General features: G+C 40.9%; 3 protein-coding genes across 5 annotated transcripts; all 3 read left to right on the top strand.

Annotated features, from left to right (window-relative positions):
• The first annotated feature begins 29 nt into the window (after nucleotides 1-29).
• poli (polymerase (DNA directed) iota) lies at nucleotides 30-9,340 on the top strand. 2 transcript variants are annotated; one of them, XM_076269561.1, is made up of 10 exons: nucleotides 30-321; nucleotides 2,267-2,395; nucleotides 2,509-2,673; nucleotides 5,588-5,731; nucleotides 5,897-6,133; nucleotides 6,366-6,544; nucleotides 6,953-7,044; nucleotides 7,415-7,548; nucleotides 7,632-7,834; nucleotides 8,445-9,340. In XM_076269561.1, the coding sequence occupies exons 2-10, from the start codon at nucleotides 2,359-2,361 to the stop codon at nucleotides 9,168-9,170; spliced, it is 1,917 nt and encodes a 638-aa protein (XP_076125676.1). In that variant the 5' UTR covers nucleotides 30-321; nucleotides 2,267-2,358; the 3' UTR covers nucleotides 9,171-9,340. The 2 variants fall into 2 exon arrangements, with proteins under 2 accessions (XP_076125676.1, XP_076125675.1); XM_076269560.1 differs by lacking the exon at nucleotides 30-321 and adding an exon at nucleotides 1,964-2,069.
• Nucleotides 9,341-10,010: 670 nt separating this feature from the next.
• Nucleotides 10,011-17,161, top strand: wdr31 (WD repeat domain 31). 2 transcript variants are annotated; one of them, XM_076270062.1, is made up of 11 exons: nucleotides 10,011-10,256; nucleotides 11,047-11,109; nucleotides 11,246-11,378; nucleotides 11,858-11,987; nucleotides 12,909-12,983; nucleotides 13,879-14,023; nucleotides 14,194-14,294; nucleotides 15,083-15,150; nucleotides 15,308-15,449; nucleotides 16,295-16,457; nucleotides 16,887-17,161. In XM_076270062.1, exons 3-11 carry the CDS (start codon nucleotides 11,332-11,334, stop codon nucleotides 17,045-17,047), a joined length of 1,032 nt encoding a protein of 343 aa, XP_076126177.1. In that variant the 5' UTR covers nucleotides 10,011-10,256; nucleotides 11,047-11,109; nucleotides 11,246-11,331; the 3' UTR covers nucleotides 17,048-17,161. The 2 variants fall into 2 exon arrangements, with proteins under 2 accessions (XP_076126177.1, XP_076126176.1); XM_076270061.1 differs by having other exon boundaries at nucleotides 10,989-11,109.
• A 2,737-nt stretch (nucleotides 17,162-19,898) lies between these two features.
• On the top strand, nucleotides 19,899-24,794 carry LOC143106314 (RING finger protein 225). Its single transcript, XM_076270580.1, has 2 exons — nucleotides 19,899-20,072; nucleotides 23,662-24,794. The coding sequence occupies exon 2, from the start codon at nucleotides 23,786-23,788 to the stop codon at nucleotides 24,395-24,397; it is 612 nt and encodes a 203-aa protein (XP_076126695.1). The 5' UTR covers nucleotides 19,899-20,072; nucleotides 23,662-23,785; the 3' UTR covers nucleotides 24,398-24,794.
• The last annotated feature ends 1,743 nt before the right edge of the window (nucleotides 24,795-26,537 follow it).

Below are 26,537 nucleotides of genomic sequence, written 5' to 3'. Positions count from 1 at the left end.
CCCATGATAGCAAGCATAGTCGGCCGGATACTGCTTGAGTGCTGGCACTGTTGGTGGAAGTCCGGGTCAGCTGAAGAACCGTTTACCTTGAATTGATCAAGCCTGACATGCAGTTGAGCTGATTGCTTTGTTTATTAGGCTACTTGTCCCGATTGTGTGATGGGCTACTGCAAGTGCTCGACGCGGCAGAAGGATGTAGGCTACAGCGTGGCCCGATATTAAAGGAGACGTAGATCAGAATCCTTTTCCCCATTGTCCTTCAAGATGGGTAAATTTCACACGGGTAACCAACAGGAAATCTAAAGCCTACAGCAAAAAGAGGTTTGAAATAAACTCTTTTGTTATCTCAAGTCCTACCATTTATTTATAACAATTAACTGAGTTTGAAAGTCAGGCAGTTCTAAGCAGCGTGTCACCCATAGGTCATTAAAACATTATGGTTGTCTCTATGTGTCAGGCAATATAGGCCACATTTCATCAAGAGCAGGGGTGTCAAACATACGGCCCGCGGGCCGGATGCGGCCCGCTAGATGGTTTAATCCGGCCCAGACTTGTAGAGAATACATTTCTGACGATGTCAACAACAACAAAAAATCTCTAACCCATTCCTGTGAGGAGTTATGAATTTTCAAGGAAATAACCGAAATGCTCAATTCAGCCGCTAGGCGCAGCCAAAAAACAAAAAAAAAGTTCGGAATTGACTGGTCCTGTGCTGTCAGTTTGGCTACATTGTCGGGAGAAAAGCAGGCGTTGCGACAAAATTCAGAGACAAAGTGCAGCCTGCAAACGGAGGACAAGATGTTTGGGCATTTTATTGTATTTTGCACCAGGAAGTGTTGTGTTGTAAAACACTAAACTTGGATCATGTTAACGTGTGGTTGTGCAAACTGTAAATTTAATCAGGTCGCGAGGTCTGACACCGTCAGTTTGACTGTTTTCTTAGTGATAATGGCATTCTGTCTGGCTTACCATACCACGCTGTAGTACGGTGGTTAAGCCGAGGTGCCGTACTCAAGCGTTTCTTTGAACTACGAGAGGAAATTGGACAGTTCTTCGAGAAAAAAGGCAGACCAGTAGCAATTTAAATGCCCGGAATGGGTGCAGGATCTGGCCTTTATGGTGGATAGCCTATTACACAGCACCGCCACCTATAGCCTACAAAATTATTTGATCTGATGTAACCTAATCGTATCAGTTGATCGTATTGCTCATGCACTGCTAACTTATGTTTGTTACATTCATTTTATTTTTCATACATTTGCACATTTACATTTTTAAGGCAGGATGTTAACTTTCTTCATATAGCTCCCACTTGAGTTTAGTGTGGTGAGTTGGTTCAGGTGGTCAGATGTAAAAATGTAGGCCTATCCACTCAACTATAAAAATAAACCAGTTGTTTATGAGAGTGAAATGCATTTTATTTCAATTTCATTGGCCTCTCTGAATAAATGTGTAATAATCTATAAATGATCTGAATAAATGTGTAATAAATAAATATACAATATGTGATTATGTAGGCTACAAATGTAGACTGTAAAGCATAGCCTACTGAAAAAAACTAAGCTGGAGATTTGGAGTTGTCAAAGGATGTTTTGCAATTATTTCACTGGTCCGGCCCACTTGAGATCAGATGGGCTGTATGTGGCCCCTGAACCAAAATGAGTTTGACACCCCTGATCAAGAGGGAAGAATGACAAATGAATTAATAATGATAATGTTAAAAAAGAACAATAAAAGAGAGAGAGAGAGAGACTCTTCATATATATTAGGACTCGATGTAAATTAATGAAAATGTTTTTTGGCTGACTTGTATTATATTATATGAATGATAAAAAGACTATTCCAGCCTATCGCATAGTATTTTTTTTATCCTATCCGGCATGATATTCCACACCACCTGGTGGCGGTATTGAAATTATGTCTATAATGTACCTTCATATATGAAGTAGAAGAGCGAGGAGAACAGAAGTAAACAGAAGTGATCTTGCTCAAGTGTAACGAGATGGATATTGATGATGAAGATGATGACTGGAATGTCAGTGCAGAATCTTCAGATATATTTGTCATGGGTAAGACCAGAGCCCGTTTACATTCTCTGGTAAACTGACTGTAGCCTATTGCAAGGGAGATAATTAACGTTCATTCGGACAGTGTCTTTTGAGCATCAAAACTAAAGTCTGTCAGTTTTGACCTATCAAAAAGTCTCTTTGGACGTAACTTGACTAAGGCCGTTCATGAGCGTAACATTTGTCATACTTGACTATAGGGTCGTCGTCCAGTGATCCTGTCAGCGAAGCCCCCTCTTCCTCCAGGGTTATCTTGCATTTTGACTTGGACTGTTTTTACGCACAAGTGGAAATGATCAGAAACCCTGCATTACGCAACAAACCTTTAGGTAATCAAATAATAAATCTGACTTTTTTCTTTTTTAAAATGTATTTTGTGTGTGTGTGTGTGTGTGAGACTTTGTGTCAGTAGCCTTCTTTCTTAATTTCACTCTGTTTTTAGGCATTCAACAAAAGTACATCATTGTCACTTGCAACTATGTGGCAAGGGATCAGGGTTTGACCAAACTGATGTCAGTAACAGATGCACTAGAAAAATGTCCTCAGTTGGTGTTGGTCAAAGGCGAGGATCTCACTCACTACAGAGAGATGTCTTACAAAGTAACAGGTAGGCCTAATATTAAACTGTATTAATGTCACCATGACACTTAAGATGAAGGTGAGGATAATATTCACTTCAATATTCACATCTTCAATAATCTTGAAAAGCAGCCGTCTCTAGGCCTGGCCAAGGATAGGCAGAGCCCACCCAGACATTGTGTCTTGCCCACCCAAACATACAAACACACAGTGACAACATTTCAATAGAATTGCAAATTGTTAATAATTATCAATCACAAAAAGCCTTCAATATGGAGAAACATCTGATTAAACTCCCTTTCTGACGTCAGTCAATTAGAGCCAACCAATCACAACACGGGTTACAGGTGCTATTGCTGTCTTCTGTAACCTATAATGAATGACAGTATCTTTTAGGCTTATGTCTAGGCCCTAATTAATGCCTGTAAGTCTACATGTAGCTCAGCCATTCAAAAGTGACATATCTTGATGCCCATACCTAAGTGAGGTGCATTATTAACAGCTGATCTAGGTCAGGATGTAGTAGCCTATAATCTAACCAAACCTGATATATTTCTGCGAGAAAAAGACAATATTGTCTGACTATTAGCCTAATAATAGCCTATTTAGCCTATTTTCCTGTGTGTCTGTGTGTGTGTGATTCTTGGTTTTGGACTTAGAGGACTCGTAGGCTTTTTTATTTCAAGATCACTCATCACAAAGCTTTAAGATAAAGCAGGAAAAGAGGAAATAAGGACTTATCCAGTTAAAAGCTATTTTAGTGTTCTTACCAGCATTACACAATATGTTTTCCCATATTTCTGAGACCAGTTGGAGCAGTTTCATGTCTGTTGCTGAGAGTTTTGGGCGTCAAGACATCTATCTTGTAGGAGTTGTTTTGCGTGCATAAACTTTCATCTGACAGTTCAGTTGGATTGCCTGAAGCTATTTGAACAATGGTGTTAAAAGTTGTGGTTTATCATTTTATAAATGTATATCTTCAGATGACGACCTTTTTCACCAATAAAACAAGCAAATTGTGTCTATTTGCTCCCACCCACATTAACATTTAACACAACTTGAATCACTTTACTCAGTTCTTGAATAATCATTCCATCTGCTGTTTAGCTTAGCCTATTTGCCAGCTAGCTAGCTGATAAACGTTGAGACATTTTGAGTCAGTCCATGTCATCAAGTAGCCTATTGGAACATTGACCAAGACCAAGTTAACCTGCCAGAAAACACGTGATACTGCACCTGGCCACAATGAAACACAAATGTTAAGCTTCAGTACGTGGTAAAATGGCACCTAATCCCAACATGTTGTCTGACAAGTGCAGAACTACAGGGGCTTAGCATTCTCCTCCATGCACTTTGGGATGCCTGGAGCCATAGTGCACAATTTCCCCAAATATTCTACATATTCTACATTCTAAGCTATTCATTATACACCTCCATAGCTATGTTTGAACTTTAAACAGTACACACACACACACATTGCAGTATATGAACATTAGAATTAGAGATGCACCGATATGGAATTTTAGGGCCGATAACGATAACCGATATTTATTGGTTTGTTGTGGCCGATACCGATACGATAACCGATAATATTACTCTTAAAAAAAATTGTGAAAAGTGATTTGGGGAAAGCATTTAATAAGCATAATTTTATTGCAGTAATTTTACCTACCACCAAATGATGGACAGAACTCATAATAGTCCTCAATAGTACAGCAGTCAACATAACAGTAGCCTAGCCCTACAGTATGTGTGGCTCCTTTAAGTGAACTTGACGTCAGTGAATTGCGAGTGAGTGGCTAGAGAGTATGAATCGTTTTCATTTAGGACTAAACACTCATAAACGGCTCAGGTGGGAATAAGCTACATTATAGCGACCAAATCAGAGTTTGTGAGGGAAACTTAGGTTTAGTTTCAACTGCGGGTAACTGAATAAAGCCGCAACTCCTCAGACTGTATCTTATGTCCGTCTACTCTGTTGCGCACAACCTGCTGCAGCAGAAATGAAAGGGGTTAGCCCCGAAGGTTTTAATAACTTATTATGATGACCTGTCTGGAACTGAAGCAGGAATGGTTAGCATATTTCTAGGTAATAATACAAAACCCAAGCTAAAGTAATGCAAATATAATACTATAACACAACTTAGAACTAGGCCTACTTATGTACTCGTCCCACTAACGAGTTTGTTTATTTGTTTCCCCGACCAGCGCGGTAAAGTGCAAACACATCAGCACAAGACGACTCTAGATAGGGCTGAGCTCCGCTCTGGTAAGGTTAAATGGCGGATCATTCACGAGAGGATTTTGAGATGCACAGATTCCCAAATGAACGCATATCCACAGATTTTGTTAGAGTGGTGAAATACATTCACACCGCTGACATTATATTGAGGAAAAAGTATAGCCAACCAAGCTCAAGTAGCTCAGTGTAGCCAGACGGACCTTAAGTAGGCCTAAATTAGGACTTTAAAATATATTGGCGCAAATTATCGGCCAGAATTCTGTTATCGGACCGATAATAATATTTTCATTTTTTCACTTATCGGCCAATAATATATCGGCCGCCGATATATCGTGCATCCCTAATTACAATAGATACAAATTGACAGTTATTTAATAACAGTGTCACAGTGTGATTTGAGGAAAGAGGACAGATATGCAGACTAATCTTTTAGACCATTAATAATGAAACAAAATAATTTAATATGTTCTATCATCCTGATTGTTGTCAAGCTCTTGAATGAAACAAACAAACAAAAAACCCCATCTCAACCTGCTGTTTTTGTTGAATTTAGATCCAATTTCATGTTTGTTATGTTGTCCACCCAATATTTCTATCAGCCCACCTTAATATACTAGGCTAGAACCGGCCCTGTTGAAAAGGCCATTTTAGATCATCAGTTTATATTTTAGTGGTCAGTTTTCTTTGCTCCTTCTTTCAGAGCTTTTGATGTCATATTGTCCACTGGTGGAGAGACTGGGCTTTGATGAAAACTTTCTAGATGTGACCGAGATGGTGGACACCAAGGTGAAGCAAGCTCCATCTACAGATTTGACCTTTAGTGGACACATCTACAATGAGGACTGTGAGTAAACCTCAACATTAAGAACAATATTTTGTTTTGATTTTGTTGCTTTTGTACCTCAATTGGTAATGCGAAAATTTTAATTCTTCAGATATTCTGTTATATTACTCCTTGATTACACTGACCTACCTAAAAGACAATCTGTCAATCTGAATCCTTTGTCAGCCCTTGCAACAAATGCAAGTGACCACCCACGACTAGCCATGGGGTCTCTCATTGCTGCGGAATTGAGAGAGGCCATCAAGAGCAACCTTGGGCTCACTTCCTGTGCTGGAGTTGCAACAAACAAGTTGCTAGCCAAGCTGGTGTCAGGCACCTTCAAGCCAAACCAGCAGACCACTCTACTGCCAGAAAGCACTGCAGACATAATGGCAAGCCTAAGTGGACTGCGTAGAGTGCCCGGTAAATATCCAGTGATGACATATTGCTCTCTATCAATCTTCTCAAAATTGGTTGTTGGTCAGATCTTCTAAATGAGTGGCAAAGTGTATTGGAAGCTATTGAACTGTAATAAGTGTAACAGTCATCAAAAAAAAAAAAAAAGAATATATTTTGTGAAAATGTCACAAAACTAAATCACCTCACACATTAGCGCGCATTACATCTGACCTGCCTGCCTTACTACATCTTGCAGGCATAGGACACAGGACTGGCCAGAGGCTGAAGGCTCTCGGCCTCCTCACAGTGAGAGACCTGCAGTGCTTCCCTCCAGCTGAGCTTGCCAAGGAGTTTGGAGCTGCCAGCGCTCAGCGCTTGCAGAATCTGGCCCAAGGGATCGATGAGTCCCCCGTCACTCCTGCTGGACCTCCACAGGTACTGAGGAAAACTGCTGGCTTATGAAAATCTAAACAAGTGTGTCCACATCCAGTAAACAACAAAAAACAGGTGCACAACAAAAAAGCTAAGAATAGAAAAAGCTCTGCACAGTGTCACGCCAAACTATGTGTTTTTTTGGAAGATCCTGGAGATCAGGACGTTACCCATGTAAAGAGAAAATATAATTATATCGTTTTTTTTTTTTAACAAAAAAGATTGGAGGACTATTAGGAGCTAGTTTCAGTGGATTGTCCCTTGTTGTGTCTTTAGCTAAATGGCAGATATGTTATGTTATGTTTTTGATATTGAAGGTTTGCCACACAACTTGTTTACTGAAGTATTGGTGTCATGAGCTCATCATGTATCCTTATGTTAACACTGTTGCATTTGTGTTTTTTGAACCAGTCGCTTAGTGATGAAGACTCCTTCAAGAAGATTTCCTCCACAACTGAGGTTCTCAAAAAAGTTGAGGAGCTCTTGACAAGCCTTATGGAGAGGCAAGTCTTCAAAGATTAAAATAGAATGTTGGGATAGGTGGAGCAAATACAGTGGTTTAAGGATAATTCCGGTATTTAGCACTTTGAGTCCCTTTTCTGGTTTGTTTTGGATGAACCACTCGGTGAGTTGCACACTTTTGAAAACGAACATTAAGGGTTTTTTTAAGGACATGTTTGTGCATGCCCATAGCCAGCCACTCTGAAACAGTCAAAGGCGAAAGTCGAGACAGGACCCTTCGTCAACATTTCGGTGTCCACCACTCTAGTTAATTCAAAACAAACCAGAAAAGGGACTCAAAGTGCTAAATACCGGAATTATCCTTGAAGTCAACTTGGTTTGTACCAGAATCATTGTTTTTCCCTTTACCAGAATGCAAAAGGATGGAAGGCAGCCGGCCACCTTCCGCCTGACGATCAGACGCTTTTCCGCTACAAATCGCTATTTCAGCCGTGAGAGTCGGCAGTGCCCCATACCCAATCACATTGGACAGAAGATCACTACAGGTACAGCCAACAAATGTTTGACCTTTGAATGGTACCATACACATCCATTAGTCAAACTTCCCTTGATGTTTTGTGTCCACCAGGAAGTTGCGACGCTTTAGCCCAGCTTCTCAGCATGGCCATGAAGCTGTTTCAGAAAATGATTGACACCAGCACTCCCTTTCACCTCACACTGATCAACGTGTGCTTCAGCAACCTGCAGTCAAAGAGTGACGGCAAAGGCTCCATAACGTCCTTCTTCACACAGAGGTCACCCAAAAAAGTGATATCAGTCTCTCAGCAACAGGTAAACATTTTCGGCCTCAGCTAATATTGAAGTCCAAGCCTTTTCCTCACGGGTTCTTCATGTTTACAGCCATGTCAAAATACATCTGTGAGTCTTACAATTTGTTCATACAATTGGGTCCGTGTGTCTTTAATGGTTCTCTCATGGTTCTTTGGTGCCCCCTGGAGGAAGCTTTGAGAAGTTGCAGATCTTTGAAACAGAGACTCAAAGAATCCCCTATAAATGCATGGGGTTAGTTCATAACGCCAATATGGCAGTAGTCTACTACAGATATCCCGGCCCTTCCTGAATGCCTCCCCATTCACCCTGACATTTGACTACAGACTATAATAACAAATAGCCCCACTGCTATTGAAAGCCAGGGGAGTCAGGCTAATCTTTCTTCTTGTTTCATTTGATAGTATCTGTATTCTGTCCTGTCTACAGGATCTTGGTTTGTTTGTAATTCATGTAGTAGTCGAAAATAATAAAATGAAGTTGTCGGCCACAATGCTAACCGCAATTATCACTGATTTTATGCAACTGTTACTCTGTTTGTATTTCAGGTGTTAAACCTGTAACCTCTGTGTTAAACTTCTAACCTATATGTGTTGAAAAATCTTCCACCCAGGAGAATCTGAGTGTTAAAGGATCTAGCATCTGCACGGGTTCTCCTGAGGACTGCACTACCTTTGCGAACAACACATTGGACATGAGGATCTCTCAGAGCACATCACCCATACCCGAGTGGACCCAGGTGCCAGCAGTTTCGAATGAGCGCCACAGACCCAGTCCGCCACTAGAGCCAGACTTGTCACACCTGCCCCCAGATGTCGACCCAGACGTGTTCAAACACCTCCCAGAGAGCATCCAGCAGGAGCTTCTGTCCAGTTTCCAGGCAGGAGAACATGGGGACAGGCAGGGAACTAGCAGTCAGTCAGTCACTGCAATTTACTGCAATCAGAAACAGACTAGTCAACTGACTGAACCACCCTTGCAGCAGTCAAACATGGGAGCAAACTCTGCTGGCTCAGGTAATGGCGATGACTGTGTCAAGGAGACCACTGATCAGACATTTTTCTCCGCACACAGAGAAAGACTAAGCATGTGCGCTGAGCAGCCTGAAGGCAACAGCAGGGCATCTGGAACGGAATGCCCCTCAAATGTGGACCCCATGGTGTTTTCTGAGCTGCCCCCAGAGTTGCAGCAAGAACTGCTATCAGAGTGGAGGCAGCAAAAGCCTGTGCTGAAGATCCCCTCCAAGAAGTTGGGAAGGACTGCCTCCACCAAAGACAAAAAAGCTGCTAGCAAAGCTGGTCAGGCAAACAACCTGCTGAATTATTTTAAATCTAACTGAATCACATTCAACATCTTAATTTAATAATGTTAATTTGTGTTAATTTTTACATGTTTATTTCTGATGTTCCATTTGTTTGTTCACATCTTCTCGTCTTCACGTCATATGTCTTAGTATTTCCTGTTTGCATAAGTGTTGTGTATAGGCCTATATTTTCCTGTTTTGAGAATAAAGAATGTTTAAATATCGGTTGTGGTTATGTTAAAGTATGTGTGGTCAATCTTATTTACAGTAGCTTAATTTTAGGGATACTATGTCATACTATAACAATGTTGTAACACAGGAAGTCTACTAATGTGACCTCACCTGTTGTGCACACAGTAGCCTAATCTGCAGAGACAGGTAGCCTAAAGGAGGGCATTTAAATGTATCTAGGCTAAGCTCGCATTCAGTGACTTATTCTTAAGGGGGCCCTCTGTCTTGGGTTGTATAATTTTCCCAGTCTTACTTCCGATAATATATAAAAGGTTTTCTGTTTACTGATTATAAACAACAACGGTTGGGTGGGTTTATACTGATATGCGACCTTTATCAGTGGCATCAGGTGGACCTATTCGTGCTTGAGTGTATCGCATTATACACAGAGCACGCGATGCGTATTATTTGGCATCAGTATCAGTTGGCATGAACATGTGATCTTATTTCAGACTGTAGGATGCAGAGTAGTCCCTTTGCATTTGAAGGGGTACAACCGGAAATCAGTTTTGCAAAAAGCTGGCTATTGTTTTGCTGCTGTCAACCTCACTTATGGCCTCACCCCACCCTGCGCTGTATTCTGTAGCCTACCACGTGACTACACCTAGCCTAGTTACGAAGAAAGCGTCGCTAAGGAAAGTGAGGAACACTCCCTGGTCGAGCTGCATTGAGTTCTACAAGAAAGTTCTTATTTAGAGATTATGCGCGCGTTGCTGAAGAACACAGACTTGATTGCAGATAATTTGTTCTCTTTTTAATTTTCTTGAATTAGTTAATTGTTATGCAACTAAGGAAATGCAACGAGGAAGATTTCTTGTCTGACACGCTATGAAGCTGTCCAGCTTGTTAGCTGGCTAGCACTCTTGGTAACGTTACCACTGTCCTACTGAGGTAAGTCAAGATATGGTTAGTTTTAGTTTTGCAACTTGTCAAACGTTAGCTAAATAGATAGCTTCACCCGCCTATAGGCTGTACATTTCTTCTTTGCTTTATAACCACTCGCTCCAATTCGACAAGAGACAAACAGTAACGTTATTCTTGCCTTAACTTCATTAACACAAAACATGACTTTGTTGATGTTCTAAATTGAAGTGATGCATAATGTGAGCCACCCTTAGTAAACTCCCTTATGTTATAAACAAACAACAACGTTAGCTACACTCGATAACTAGCAGTTGAGGTAGCTAGCGTATCTTTAGATGTCAGGTGGTTAAAGCTATCGAAGCAGACACTGTAAGTGTGCATGCATGCCACAGAGGTTGTGGCCATAACTACGAGATCATCTTCTTGCTTAACTTGTCTGTCCTTGTACATCTCTGCATGAAGCCGCGAATATTGATTACGGTACAAAAATATGAACGACCTCTCCCTCCGTTAAGAATCTCTTGTATAATGCGTTCTAAGTTATTTGTTTCCATTTGCTTTTGTACGAAAATGTGTCACGATCGGTGTCGAACTGCCATCTTAATGCTTTGGCTTAATTCGATGTGGCAGTAGGCTAATTCATTGTAATAGGATTTTGCAGCCTGCTCGCGTTCTCGCTGTTCAAATGTGTTGTTATGTTCTGGAGCTAACTTAATGTCTTCCCCTCATGCTATCTATCTTCTTTTGCAATCTGGTCAGTATCCATTGCACAGGTTGTTTGGTTATGTCATACCAAAGTCATACCATTTCCCCCCAGAGAATGCCATTCGGGGACCGTGGCTCTACAGAAACTGTTTTGGCTCACATGATTATTTAAGAGGTGTGTACTGGGCTTATAACACAATACTATATATATATATATATATATATATTTTTTTTTTGGCTTGTTGATTGTTTACACACTGTATTCATTTAATTGTGGTTCTGTTGTGATCCTCCCTGTATTGGGTGCCTAGCCTGTTACTGCTGTGGTGTGCCCATGTGGTTGGTGGTGCCCAGTCCTCATCGTGCAGCTGCACCCTGGCTCCTCTGAGCGTCAGGCATGGGGAAGCTTCAGAGTAAGCTCCGCAAACGCTCTGACCGCTACAGGTGAGGCCCTCACTTACCAGCTGTTCAGACCCGAACCAGCGCCTACAATCTGTATGTGGATAAACCACATTGCTGTTAAACTGGGTAATGATTTAATGCTTAATGATTTTCTATATATGATCAGTATGGGTCTACTTGGATAATCCTGTGCTGTCTGAATTGTGTCACTAGAAAGGGCAGATAAATAGCGTGCTATTATTCTCCACTAGTGTCTGTAACTGGTGTGTGAGGAGAGAACAGGTTCCTTTTGTGTACACTTCACAGTCAAAGCAGTTTTAGTAGTGATATTCACCAGTGATTTAAATTCATGTTAAATATTCACCTACATTGGTTTTTGAATACACCAAGTATGTCACAGGTGTGTGTCTGTGTCTTTGTGTCTCTTGTCTGTGTGTGCATGTGTGTGTGTGTCTGCATGTGTGTATGTGTATGTGTTAATACGTGTAAATTGTTTCCCTCTCCTCGGTGTCTCGCTGCAGAGCGGGCAGGGATGCGGGCGAGGGCCCGCCAGTGTCGCAGGTGGTGCAATATGAGCCGGCACACTCGGATGCCGTCAACTGTGTCATCAGCCTTGCCCCTGAGCTCTGTGTGTCCGGAGGAAGCGATCAGGTCAGTGGCCACAGCAGCATTTAAGCAAAAAAGGAAATGTGTGTGATGGTGTGTGACAAAGGAATTGAGCAGCTATGACATTAGTTGGGATGTGATAAAGGCTAACATCAAGACACGGGCAGATTTTTGCATGGATTAATGGTTGTTATAGTTCATACAGTATAGCATGAACATAACAATTTTCAAAATGTTTATGTTTTATCTTAAAGGAACACGCTAACGTTTTTGGAAATGAAATTATCTTATTCGCCGTCTCCCCTAGAGATAGATAAGATGAAACATACCCTTCTCGTCTCTGTGCATGCAGTAAATCAGTCTGAAGCACCCACTGTTAGCCTAGCCAAGCTTTGATCATTAAGGTGGTCAGAACCAACTAGTCTATAGCTCCCAAAAGTGACAAAAGAACTCCAACATTTTCCCCCAACGTTTACATGTTGTGATTTGTATAGTTACAACATGTACAAATGGCAATGTAAAATTAGACACAGCAATTTTTTAAGCATATACAGCTCTGGAAACAATTAAGAGACCACTGCACATTTTTCTGATGTCATCCTTCGGTTGCTGAGTGCATTCAAATGAGTTGACGGTCATATTAAAAGTTAAGAGCACTGCAAATTTGAATATGACTCATTAGAATGTCACTCAGCAACCGTAGGATTGAATCAGAAATTGGATCAGAAAAATGTACAGTGGTGTCGGAATTTTTTCCAGAGCTGTACATACTTGGAACTATGTTCTCATTCAGGCAGAGCACTGATACTTGAGATTTGCAGTAGTAACACTGGGAGTTTTCAGGTGCTAGGTGCAAATCACTTCGCCCAGGTAGCAGTGAATGAGCTAATTCCCCAAAATGTTGGCGTGTTCCTTTAAAAAGACCCAAGACTGCCAACCAACCCTTGACCCACTTGTATGTCATAGGCAGTTGTTGTGTATGACTGGAAAGGAGGATCAAGATGCCAGTCCTTTTATGGTCACACCAGAGAGGTCACCAAGGTAACCAAAAGTGTTGTTTTTCGTGTTTCGTGTGTCGTTTTCGTGATTTGTTGCTCTATTTTTGTGTTCTGTGGTTTAGACCAAAGATTTGTGTAGTGCTCTAGAATCTTTGGTTTAGAACTTATGAGAATGGGCTATAACGATCATATTCACATGTCATCATTCATTCTATGTCATCATAGGCCATATAAACATTTTATTTTGACTAGGAAACCCTGGTTAGGCCCCTATTCAAAAATAATGCAAACCAGGATAGATAGATAGATAGTTGGATAGATACTTTATTGATCCCCAGGGGAAATTCAAGAAATGTTGGAGGATAAGTTTACCTTAACCAAACCACAGATGAATATAATGTAAATATGTTGTTCCACCAACTATTTTTGACACTCTCAAACACAGTAGATATCATGTTATGTTCGTTATGTGTGGATGGTTATATCACAAGTCAGTGGTACCAATGAAAGGTATTTGTGGTGCTCTTATGACTTTGTGAGGACAAACAGCCTAAAAATAATGTCAAGATAAGTCTATAAGGTACCTCTGTTGATAAAAATCACACATTTACTTCATGTTTAAACTTGACCGTATTGACTGGCTTCTATCAGATTGTTTGATATGTAATAACACTTTGAAAGTTCAATAGTTTTGAATGCATTTGAATGGCTGTCAAAAGTTGACTCTTTTATATAACCTTATGGAAAAAAATATTGTGTCCTGAATAAATGAAATGGTGAAATATAAAGCACTTCTTTTTCTCAGTCTTAATCAGCTAATGATTTGCTGACTTTTGTATTCCTCAATATAAAAATCGTTTATTGTTTGAAGTGGCTTTTGGCGTCAGTGTGCATTTGCAATTTGACATTTTATTGTTTCTCCTGCTCCTCCCTCCCAGGTGAGCTGCCTACCTGGCAGTACGTGGCTCTTCAGTGCCTCCAGGGACAAAAGTGCGCTCATGTGGCAGATGGGCCGTGACGCAGAGCCCATCCAGGAGTTCTATGGGCATGAACTGGTGGTCAACGGACTGGCTGTCAGTCCAGGTGTGCTCAATGTGTGTGTGTGTGCGTGTGTGTGTGTGTGTGTGCGTGTGTGTGCGTGTGCGTGTGCGTGTGCGTGTGCGTGTGTGTGAAAAAATAAAACCAAAAAACATTTAGGCAGACACAGAGAGGAGGATTTAATATTTTTTTTTTCTTTTTTTTTTTTCTCATAGATGGAACAAAGCTGTGTACTGGGTCACGTGACAACTCCATGTGCCTTTGGGACATTGAGTCTGGAGAGTGTCTCCAGAAGAACACAATCTCTCGCAACCTGGTTAGTTTTAAACTACATATAAGCTAAGTTTACCATAATGCATCATAGCTCAATAGCTTTAAACTAGGGCTGTCAAAATAACTGATTCATTTCGATTAATTCATTTGAGAAAAAATAACTGATTAAAAAAATTAGTGCAGATTAATCGATTCCGTATGACCTTTGACCCCGAGCCATTCTAGTCAGACTGTAAAATGAAGGAGAGAGAAGAAAACGTGCTGCCTGGATCATTGATTGGAACATTTACTTTTAAAAAATGGCCTGATGATGTTGATAAAAAATAAAGTGTTGAAAATAAAGTCCTCTGCAATGTCTGCAGCAAGGAATTTGCATATCACCGGAGTTTATCAACTCTATAGTCACAGTCAATATATAGTACACAATATAGTGCACATCAATCCAAAGAAATAAGTGTTGACATTGAGGGGAGTGTTAATTAATTTTCATTGTGTCCCCTAGGTTATATCTGTGGCCTGAAATGCCTTGTATGTGAAAAAAAATAATAATAAAAGAGTTTTTGAACTTTAATGTCACTAATGCTGATTATTCAATGATTCATTTGAATTTAAATATTTAAAATACTTTCACAGCAAAAATTATATATGCGATTAATTTAGATTAATTAATCACAGAGTATGTAATTAATTAGATTATTTTTTTTAATCGATTGACAGCCCTACTTTAAACACATGGTAAGACATTTGACCCCATAAAGAACACACTAGCACTTTAGACCTTTGAGGGAAGTATTCTGTTTAAAAGTCCATCTTGATATATCTTCCTCTCAGGTCACTCATGTGTGCTGGGTTCCTGGTGGTACCACAATTGTACAGACGTCTGAAGACAAGACAGTGAGGTGGGTTCTAAAGGGGAGATATTGTATCCAACATTGACCTCCATTTTTGGATGAGCACTGAATTCCAAATGCTTTTCTATGTGAATCAGTGTTGTATAGACCCTTGTAGACCCCATGTGGGATTGGGGCACTCACTGACCATTATGTCCATCTTTAGGGTGTGGGACAGTCGTACATGGCAGATCACCAACGCATTTCCATCCAAGCGCTACATCCAGACTCACTGTGACATCGCCCCAGACTGCTACCATGTGCTCTCAAGCAGCAATGGCTTTGGGGGACAGGGCTGTGAGGCCACGGTGAGAGTGTGTGTGTGTGTGTGTGTGTGTGTGTGTGTGTGTGTGTGTGTGTGTGTGTGTGTTGCCATTTGTTTTTCAATGACCTTTCTGCTAAACACTAAATGGCTGTCTGTGTTGTGATGTTACATAGTATATAGAGTATATAGCCAACCCCATGATGTGAAATTGCAATTGTGAAAGGAGTTGTAGATTGTTTTGGTAAGTCTGTTATTTGTGCTTTACATCAGCTGTAGTTTTGTGACAGGAGAGCACTGTTAGTCCCATATTATTCAAAGTTACAGTTTGTGAAAATGGTAGGGTGGTGAAAACACTCAAAACAACTGGTCTGCACTACGCTACTATGTGTTATTGCAGAGTGTGACTGTTGTTTTGAGAAAACAGAAGAGAAATAAATGTGGTCAAGTTCCTGCTTTAGAGAATGCACAATTTGTGGATGTAAACAAAATGGTGCCACATTTTGTTGTTCTCAGTAACGCACCCAGGGCTTTTACTAGCAGTTAAAGTAGAAACAGGACACAATGGTTTCAAGAAAGAAAACAGCTGATAGTGTTTTAAACAGCTGGTGTATTAGACGTTGAAAAATTACATAACAGACACAAAATGTTCAAAAGATTTTGAAAGTTCAGTTTCTGCCACTACACACATGTTCACAAGATACCAGTTAAATCTAAAGATGGTGCCTGTAAAGTGATTTCTTGAGAATAATCAATCAGTTTTACTTGTTGCACTTTTAAAGGTAATATTGCAAAGGCACCTTTTAAGCTTTGTCATGCCATTAAATCTTTTTTTCTGCTTACAAATTGATAAAATATTGACCACTGTCCCTTTACACTGCCCTGGTGTAGCTGTGGGACCTGAGGCAGCCCGGCTGTAAGGTGGTGGAGTACCGTGGTCACCTGCAGACCACGGCCTGCTGCGTGTTCCTGCCCCCCAGCCCCGACCTCGGTTCTATGGTGGCCTCGTCCTCCCATGACTGCTCTGTCAAACTCTGGGACCAAAACACTGGAGGTAACCAAAGCATTCAGTGTCTGTGTGTCATTATAGATCTCTCTCTCTCTCTCTCTCTCTCTCTCTCTCTCTCTCTCTATCTATCTATCTATCTATCTATCTATCTATCTCTCTCCCTCTCTCTCTCTCTCTCTCTCTCTCTCTCTCTCTCTCTCTCTCTCTCTCTCTCTCTCTCATACACACACTTAGATGGTAACAAACCTTTTGAGTCCACAACTGGACACAGTCCTCCATGCATGCTATTCCTTAAAAGTAACTGCTCGTCAAACTTGTAAAACTGCTTGCGTTGTTCTAGCTGTGTAGGCAAAATAGCATTCAAATCAGGATAATGCCTCTCTTTCATACTTTCTCTCTCTCTATCTCTTTTGTATATTCTTTCCTTTCTCGCACTCTACATTTTGTACTCTCACACTCCCATGCTCTACTCAGCTTGTCTCTACACCCTGACCATGGACGGCGCAGGCCCCCTGGTCTCTCTGGCGCCATCGGAGATGGGCAGCCTGCTCTGCGCCAGCTTCAACGGCGGCCTGCACCACCTCCAGCTGAGCCAGTTGCCCACCCTCAACCTGAAGGAGGTGGCCAGGTTCTGATCCCGCTGGCCCGTGCCCTGGGAGTGCTTTGTGGGCCTACGGGCCCAGGGTGCTCATAGGAGGTGAACTCTGTTCAGTCTGTGACCTTGACCTTGACCTTGGTGTGTAGTAGACCCCCCCCCCCCCCCCCCCCCCCCCCAAACCCCCGGCAACGCTGCATCTCATGCTCAGAGACTCAGGGAATACAAACTGTGATGAGAGCAGGGGAAGAGAACTGCTCATAAACTGCTGTGATTTCTCTGGGACAATGAGGAGATGAGCCTGAATCACATGAATAGTAGAGGGAGCTTTTTAGCAAGATGGCTGCCGCTGAGCAGGCTAAAGCTACAAAGCTTCAGTTGAAGCTTCAGTTGGCTCAACAAGGAACCAGGCCACACAGGAGAGAATCTGATGTCATTTTTAAAGAATGTAATATTGTTAATGAGCAACAAAGCCATCAGTCAGACTTCGTTACCAATTTGTATATTGAGACTGGCTTTGTCTCCTTGTGTTATGTTAAGGGCACAGATGCAATGTTGTTCTCTGGAAAACACCAAACCAAAGATGCTGGTTGTCTTTCGAATGTTCCCACTGTAAGCAATATTGTCTGCTGGTTTTGATATTTCACTAAACCAAATTGACCACAGGGTTCACACGATCATGGAAATCCTGGACAAGTCAAATTCCATTTTCCAGGTCTGGAATAAAATTCTGTAAATTCATTGTAATTAAAATGTATTCTCTTGGTAAATACATGTAATGAAATTATAATTACTATTGTACTAATGAATATTTCCTTGTACAATTTTCACTTGAATTTGGCCTAACTACCCTATTCGAAAATGAATGGAAACACTCAGTTAACTTGATTTTCATTGAAAAATAGGGCCCATCCGGAGTAAGTACGCAATTTGTGTATGTGTAGGCTGCAAAACAAATGGAAAACAAATGGAAATAAAATGTCAATGAAAATGGGTGGGAACCCTGTGACCAATAGTCACTTGTCCCTGGTCAGTCTTGAGTTACTGGTGCACGCAGCCCTGGATAATTCGTGTTTATTTTAGTTTGCCAAGCGGCGTTCACCCCGTACCACTCAGTTTTTCCGCTCAGTGACCGAAATCAAAACTGTGACTAAAAAAAATGTGAATAGAGCAGTTCTCTGGCCTGTTTGCGTTGTATGTCCTCACTCACTCTGTCTTTTTGGTGTATTTATGTGTGTGTATGCGTGTGTGTATATGTATACACTGTCTGGTAAATTATTTTGGAAACCCTGGCCTTGTGCTTTTGCCTTCACTGTTTCCCCTTGCCCAGTGTTATTGTGTAAAGTGCATTTATGGCTGACCTCAGTGCTCACGCAGTCGGGAACAGCTGCTGAATTTAAACAACACCGAAGCATTGACAAGTCTAAACAACCGTTTACCAACACAACAGCAGAGTAGCTGTTTTCGGTATCCGTGGTGACCCCAAGTGTGTCCGTCTCACGCAAAGACACACTAGCGCAAGTCCTCCAACGTAAAAGCAGTTGAGTCACGCGCTGACCGGGTCAAGGAAGTGAACTTAACAGCACTGTGGGGCTGTATCTGACTAGATCAAGCGCATCGTATTGCGTGGAGGAAAGTTGCTTTACTGAAACAGAAACAGAATGACTACGCAACAGTATAGGTAGGTGGAGAGGTGTGCAGTCCCCATGGATTCTGCATGAAACAGCAGCTGTGTGGCTTCCAGAAGTGCTCTGTGTTTACTGAAAGCTTGTGAAGTATGTTCACAAGCATTTACACATACACACACACACACAGGAACACAAACCCTCCAAATGGCTTCCCCTATAGTTACTGTGGATCAGAGTGGATCCCTCTCTACAGCCTGAGGTTTGGGTGAAGGAAATTGCTTTGAAAGAGTATCCTGTGCCCTGAGCCAGGCTTAACATCACAGCTTAGACTTCTATGACACCAGGAAGGGGGCACGTTGACAGATGCCCAGTGGGTCACTGAGATGAACTTTCATCAGGAAAAGAACTAAATACCAATCATATTGGCAAATCTCTAACGAGATCTGTAAATATTGGCATTATATTTCTGTCACAAACACCCCATTCATCTAAAATTCAAACCAGAAGCTTGAGTTTCTATTGCAGAACACATGACTGTTGTGTCAGTTCATTGAATACTATCTGATATCTGATACTACCAAAATAGAATAAAACATTTATTGTTCATTTATTTGAATTAATTTATTGCTCAACATAGACTTCATTTGTTCCAAATACCTTCATCAAAAGTAGTATTTCATGAATCAAATATTTCATACACGTGTAGCCAAGTCAGTTGTAGTCTGTTGTTTATTGATGTGTTTATATTGCAGGTTATATTGCAGGATGCTCTACACTCTCTTTCCTGTTGTTGTTTACATCACTAAAGATCAGAGATCTACCAGACAAACACGGCCATTTTAGTATTTAGTTGTTCACTCTGAAACCTATTTTTCACCTTATCGGCTATGTTCAGTTCTTACAATCTCACCTGACTATGACCATGAGTATGTTACAGACTTTGGAGATTGTTGTAGGCCTATGTTATACTGTAGTTAGTACACTAGATCATGGGCACAGTACAGTAAATAACCTAAACAGACAAACTTAATATACCAGGCTCAGTATTGCAAGGAATAGGTCTGGTTAGTAATTGTGCCAAAAAAGTTCACCTGTCGCTTCATTTGTTCCATTTGCGGCTACCCCAGTTCCCATTTGACTCGACTTGAGGGAAGTTTACACACCTAACCTCCCACAGTACGTCATTTGACTAGGCTGTGCAGGTTTCCTCCTAATAATTCCAGTATTCAAATGTTGTATTGCTGCATGAAGGCAGCAGGCAAAGATATCAGATAGCGAGGCTGTGCTGTGCTGTGTTGGGCTTGGCGAGTGTGGCACTCAGAAAGACTGCAGTCCGTTTCAGTCTTCCACTGGGCCGGCAGCTCATGGCTGCGAGGACCCCGTCACGACCCTGAGACTGGACACAGCAGGTAATGAGGGAAGGACTTGAGGAAGATGGTGAGTCGACGTGTTTTTTTTTTGTTGTTGATATTTTTTAAAGAAATAAGACGAATGCTAAGGGGGGAAAAGGTGATGGAGCTGGACTTTTAATCTTTAGCCATACGTTTCCTTTTGGGATGGGAGTGGTTGTGATCCGTGAAATGATATGGCAATAGAGCTAACATGTGGGTCAGATAGTCATATCTTGTGTAAACAGCTACTGCAACACCTTTCTTTTGTAGTAGTCATAGACTTGAACATAACATGAACATAATGCAAAATGACACCAATGAGTTCTTACTTTTTTTTTTATTTGACTTTTTTTCCTCACACACTTATCACACTTATGAGTATCAACACATTACCCAAAGGTCACTATATTTTCTGTTGTTACAGTGTATTCCAGACTGAATGCAGTATAATATGCTGGAATTACCCAAATTAAACTTATCCAACAACAATATCATATCATAATAGTTCCTCTATGCAAAATACAGTCACGGTACAAGGCAATCAAATGCTTTGGCTTCACCCTGTCTATACTGTCTGTGGCATTTTCGGGCTACAAGGACAAAATGGCACCACGCCACTTATTCTGTTTTTATGACAACAACTGAAATAGGAAGTCACATAGAATTACAATTGCAAGACAAACTCAGCTTTAGAGAAGCAGACTTGTTATTGAAAGGTCGCCAATTCAACCCTCTAGGCCAGCAGGAAAACTGTGGATGGCGATGTGAATGATCAGTGCGTTTCCTCCCTCTACACCTGTTGCCCTTGAGCAAATAAATAACAAATAAATAGGTCAGATGCAGGTTGGATATCACTGCCCAGTGATAATAAGGAATTTAACTTATACTCTACTGATATTATATAATGAGCCAAGACTTAAGAGACATGTAATTGACCTGATACATTTTTAATGATGCATAATAGATGAAGTGATTCATTCATATAATCACCTTAGACATAAGCCTACCTAGTCTAACGACAGCAGATTTAATCAGTATGAAGGCTAACTGGCTGAAACAGCTAGCAGTTTTCACAGGCACCTGTTGTGTAGGTGATGGACAGTTAATGGATGTTCCTATTTTAGACACACATGGCCTACACACAAACACAAACTCTCTCTAGTTTTGAAATGTTCATTAGTTTTCAGTCTTTATATTTTTTTTATTATTTTATGAATTTTATGTGCACATAAGTACTTTTTTATTTTGAAGAAATAAATTCATTATTTAGTTTAGGTATTTGTTTTAGTTTTTCAGGTATTGTGAGGAAAGCATTGATTTATGGGTGCTGAAGGATGAAAGAATGCATCAAATATGATTAAATGAAAAGAAAATAATAATTCTAGACTATAGACTCTGGTACAGTGCCTTTCCACAAATTAAATATACCCATATTTTACTATGTGTAGCACTGCTCAGTAGTTTTACTTTGTTTCATGTTTTTAACAATTGTTTTTATTTTTATTTCAGTTAATGAAATGTTTTTCACTGCTATTTTTAGTTTTGGGTAACTATAATAACTTTGCTCCGTGCACACAGCTACGTTCATATCTTTGATGTCATCATTAAGGATGAATATTTTCCTCAGCTCTTAGATAAGTGTTTACACTCTCACAGGGATGAACTCAGACGACTATCTATTGTTTACACTGTCACAGGAAGTCTTCATGCGTATCATCTTCATGTGTATATCATTAATCTCCAAAGAGATTCTTTAAATAGTAACAATTTCTCACGTTTGCGAAAGATTTGCTTTGGTCATGCTGACCACTGCTCTCACTGTCTGGGCCCTTTCCAGAAAAGGTGATGAGAGACTTACAGTTAACGTCCAGTCACACACAGTCAGTTTTTCTATGTTTAAGAGGGGAAGGAGGGCCTCATTAATCTCCCATCCAAAACACACAGTGGGGGCTCATGGAATTTATCTCCCATCCAAAACACACAGTGGGGGCTCATGGAATTTATTGTCATGGGGTCAGCACAGATGAAAGAATGGACATGGGTAACGCAGAGAGAAGGATACACTTTATGACGCTATACATACATTCTCAGACCTTTATTCACGTTCTGAAGCTCTCAAAGGCCACTGTCAAACAACAGGAAATTATATATTTAAGACTGAAAAATAGGTTACAACTGCATCATTAAAATATCCCTTTAATATCACTTAAACTAAAAAGAGAGTTGAATGTGACATGCCTCAGAAACTGAAATTAGTCAGTGTTAAGACAACATTTGAACTACATTATCATTCATTGTTTCTTATTCCTTGTTATTGTTATTTATAATGTTGCAGTACTGCTTTGCATTTCATTTTCAATCTTTCCAAGTCAAATTTGTGTATGAAAGAGAACAGAGATCTAGATGTAATATTTTGTGAGAAGTCCCTTTGAACTACCTTCCTGGTTTTTTTTATCTTCAAAAGATAAATATCATATCCAATAATAATTTTCATGAATATGAACAAAACCTACAATGTTATCTTGATAGAATGTACCTTTCAGCCAGAGCGCTTTTACATAAATCCAGTTTATAAACAGTCTGCACTGTAGTGTTATGTGAGGTGCCGTTTTGTTATTCCATGGTTGTATATACTCTCTGCTTGGATAGAGCAGGACAAGAAGCAAGACTCCAAAATCCAGACAATTCCAACTTAGTTCAAATAAACATTGAGAGACACTATTCTATCTCATATTCACAAAATATGTTTAAGGTGTTTAGAAATGACTCCGTAGGCCAAGAGCCAGACCAACACGGAAGTTGGAGATAGTGCTGGGTTTGAGGTCCAGTTTAGGGCTGATGGCTGATCGAGAGCAAGTATCAAAAAGAACCACCTTGATATGAGTTGGAAATGGATTATCAGTTTAAGGGGCATGAATAATTGTTTGATCTCCAAGGTTGATGGGTGTGATGTGACCTACCTGAACTATGCTATTCTGAATTCATGACATAAGACAAGCCACTACCTGGATTATGTAAAACATGTCAATCTGCTCTTTATAGTTTACCCACCGATAAGATTAGTATTAGCTTGGCTCCACAAACATTGCTGCTCCATGATCCTGTTACATAACTCTGCAATGTTTGTGTGGGCCTCTAGGTCTCCATAAACAGATATTAAGTCAAATCTGAATCCCAGTTGGCTGATAACAGTGAAAACTATGGCAGAAAGTAATCCATTCTGTACAATCTCAGTCTTGACCAGATTGTCCTATAGCAAGTGTCATCAGAATGGACACCAATAAATGCCATCTGCAATACTTTGCTGCTGATTGTTCTGAAACCAACAGCTTAACTAATATGTTGAAGTAAACTGTCATTTAACTTTTCTTCTCCGAGGTGTAACATTAAATCAATGTAATTCACCACTAAATGATTCCTTATAAGAAACTTTATTTAATGGAGAACTAGTACTGTTGGTATGAAAAAACTTTGGGCATCTTTAAAACCCAGAGTGTAGCACTGTAGCTGCCTGACTGCTCTAGCTTTTGACTGCAGCAACTCGAGCTAGGTTTCCTTTAATGCACACAGTGAATGTCATCCAGTTAGGTGGAGACCACAGAAAATAACTAATAATATCTTGCTTTCTTTCTCAGATTAGAAGTGGTGTCATGTCTTTGCCTATGAAACCACATCACCTCAGCTAAGACTCCTTGTTTGCACACACACACACACACACACACACACACACATCCTCCTCTGCAACCTCCACATCTAACCATGGATCCTGACCCTGAGCCAGATCTCCCGCCCTCCGCTGTGGACGATGAAGATGCTCCAGACCTGGAGTGTGCCATCTGTTTCAGCCAGTTTGACAACGTCTTCCGCACGCCCAAGATGCTCGGCTGCAAGCACACCTTCTGCCTGGAGTGCCTCGCGCGCATGAACGTCAAGTCGGCGCAGCCCAACTCCATCCAGTGCCCGCTGTGCCGCGGCCACACTCCTCTGCCTAACCTCGGGCTGCCCAAGCTGGACACGGACTCCACCGTGCTCTCCTACCTGCCGGCCGCCATGCAGCGCGTCTACAGCATCCGCTTCAGCCGCAGCAAAGGTCGCCTGCAGGTCAAACGGCCCAACGAGGGCGTCCCGCCCTTGGCCGCGCGGACGGTCAGCCACACGCTGGACGTGGGGCTGCCGGCCGGCAGCGGTGGCAGTGGAGGAGCCGGCGGGGAGCAGTCGGGCCAAGAGCGGGAGCATGGGAGAGGCTGCTTGGCCATGCTGCGGAGGCAGGCGCAGAGGCCACCCTGCCGGGCCTGCATCATGGCCACCACGGTCCTGCTCATGGTGGTGCTCACCATCGTCGTCATCTTCCTTCTCTCGTCTCGGAATTAACGCAGTACACTCTCTTTCGCTGCTCAGACAATATCCCTCCCCAAGGGACTAGCAAAGACTTGCAATACAGCATGTATGGTGATTTATTTGCATTGGAAAAACAGGACAGATGAATGAAACTGTACCTGCATAGGCTTACCATAGACTTTGGTCATGGACTGGTTGTGGAAAAATATCATATACATAGCACTTTTATTTCTAAAGCTAACATGTTCTATTTATATTTCTTGAAATTTGTCATATAGGCCTAACTGAAAAGTTGTTCAGAGGGAGAGTTCTCCTTCAGGCTCTGGAGTGATGGTAAAACTGAAACAGAGTATCGTTTCTATGCCAAACTGTGAAGTTCTATTTTGCCTACTATTAAAATAATATCTATTCTCAGACAGAGAGAAACAAAGCCATTAAATCTTTCTTGTAAAATAATGCCATACTTAAATTATAGCAAAGTCACTGTATCACATGACCTGCGACCACATAGACAACACGCCAATTATTTCTTGTTTTCAGGTCTTTCCATCCCAAGAGCTTTCATGCAAATGACTGATTGGCGCCATACAAATCTACAGTTACTTTTTTGCATGACTCTTGACTATTCGACACTCTCTGAAGAAGTCCTCGAATCTAACAACAGGCACACAATGAACTGAAGAGCCCTTTCAGAAGCACTTTTTTGCACAATTAATGTTTTTTTTTTCTTATACATTAACCATTTGAACCATTGTTTTTTAATATTTCTGCAAAAATATTTCCCTAGATTATCCTGTTACATTTATTGTCCAATAATTATTGCAAATTACCTTATTTGCATTTAGTTGTCATTATTGATTGATTGAAGATGTGCTACTGTTAGTCAGTCTCCAATTTTAGACCGTATGGACTTGGACAAAAATGTGTCCACGAGGTGGCGTATAATACATTACAAATGTAGTCCTAAGCGTATTCAGACTCACGACATGCTTGCGCAATGGAAAAGTACAGCATGAGTGAGTCTTCAGATTACTGTAGATGTACACGAGAAGAGTTGCCACTAGCCAGAGAGGACTGACAAAGCTCATGCGATGACAGGATACGCGGTATCGTGGTACTGCATGATCATGCGTCTGGGGATGTCCAGCTCAGCTTGGAAATACATTATTACGCAGGGTGATGAAAAAAAGTAATGTGGAATGTTATTTAGGCTATGTTAAAAGTGCGAAACAGAGTGAGTTGCTGTAGTAGTCGCATTAATTAGAAGCCTATACATTATAGTAATTATAGTGATATTTAGATAGTTCATGAAGTAACAGAAGAATCTGACCCATTTGATCGATCAGCTATAAATTGGCAAGATTCCTTACAGGTCAAGAAGCGGTGAAACCACCGGACGCTGAAAATGAGCTCATACCATAAGTCATAGGCCTACGGTGGCATCATTATTCCCAACGGTACCCCCTGCTCAAGTCCACCAATGTGGGAAATTTTAAGCGACAGGAAATGAGCACACAAGCTCCCTCTGTGACTATTCCTAGACATTGCCTCTTAATGAAACTTCGTCTGACCTGTACAAATGTATTCTTTCACACAAACATACGGGTATTTCTGTCCGTTTGAGGTGTAACCAGATAAGCCTGGTATTCCTTGGAACTTGTGTACGTGGTAGCGTAATATGGGTTCCTTGGAAGCCTTTTACACGTTCAATTCCGCAAGGTAATGAGTAATAATCATAATTGACATAATAAGTCGCTTCGGATAGAAGCACCTGTTAAATGAATAAATGTAAATGTAACTTACCTGATTTATTGCTCTACTAGTAGAAATTCAAGGACACAGGGGCAAACATCTGTTTAATCTGTTTTTGTCAAATAGGTTTTTTATTGGAAAATCATTAGAAATAAAGAACAAAATTACAAGATACTTGAGCTGTTCAAGTGTCAAAACTGCGGTTTTTGGGAAATTCCTTGCAGAATATGTAGGCTACAGAGCCCCCAAAGGACCACTGTGTGAATTAGTTGTGTGCTTTTAGCTCTGGGGTAGCACAAATCTAAGTTTGCCGTCTTAACGTACAGATTAGAAGATCACATTACCCACTCGAATGTAGAGGACAAAAGTGTGTTGAGCAAACATCTGCATTTCAGACTTCTTTGTCCACACGAGAGTTTAA

This window comes from Alosa pseudoharengus, unplaced genomic scaffold, assembly GCF_046254945.1.
Source record: "Alosa pseudoharengus isolate Yale_2024_CS ecotype anadromous, Long Island Sound unplaced genomic scaffold, YU_APseudo_1.1 YU_APseudo_1.1_scf_6, whole genome shotgun sequence".
In the NCBI taxonomy this organism is placed as follows: Eukaryota; Metazoa; Chordata; class Actinopteri; order Clupeiformes; family Clupeidae; genus Alosa; species Alosa pseudoharengus.
Note: the sequence above shows the minus strand (reverse complement) of the source record. Positions and strands in the feature narration are given on the sequence as shown.

Excerpts from the sequence above, each read along its gene's own strand:
- poli (XM_076269560.1), top strand. The coding sequence starts at position 2,003 with ATGGATATTGATGATGAAGATGATGACTGGAATGTCAGTGCAGAATCT. Across the intron at positions 2,396-2,508 it reads ATTACGCAACAAACCTTTAG|GCATTCAACAAAAGTACATC; the intron begins GTAATCAAATAA and ends CTCTGTTTTTAG. Across the intron at positions 5,732-5,896 it reads ACACATCTACAATGAGGACT|CCCTTGCAACAAATGCAAGT; the intron begins GTGAGTAAACCT and ends ATCCTTTGTCAG.
- wdr31 (XM_076270062.1), top strand. The coding sequence starts at position 11,332 with ATGGGGAAGCTTCAGAGTAAGCTCCGCAAACGCTCTGACCGCTACAG. Across the intron at positions 11,379-11,857 it reads AAACGCTCTGACCGCTACAG|AGCGGGCAGGGATGCGGGCG; the intron begins GTGAGGCCCTCA and ends GTCTCGCTGCAG. Across the intron at positions 15,151-15,307 it reads TCTGAAGACAAGACAGTGAG|GGTGTGGGACAGTCGTACAT; the intron begins GTGGGTTCTAAA and ends GTCCATCTTTAG.
- LOC143106314 (XM_076270580.1), top strand. The coding sequence starts at position 23,786 with ATGGATCCTGACCCTGAGCCAGATCTCCCGCCCTCCGCTGTGGACGAT.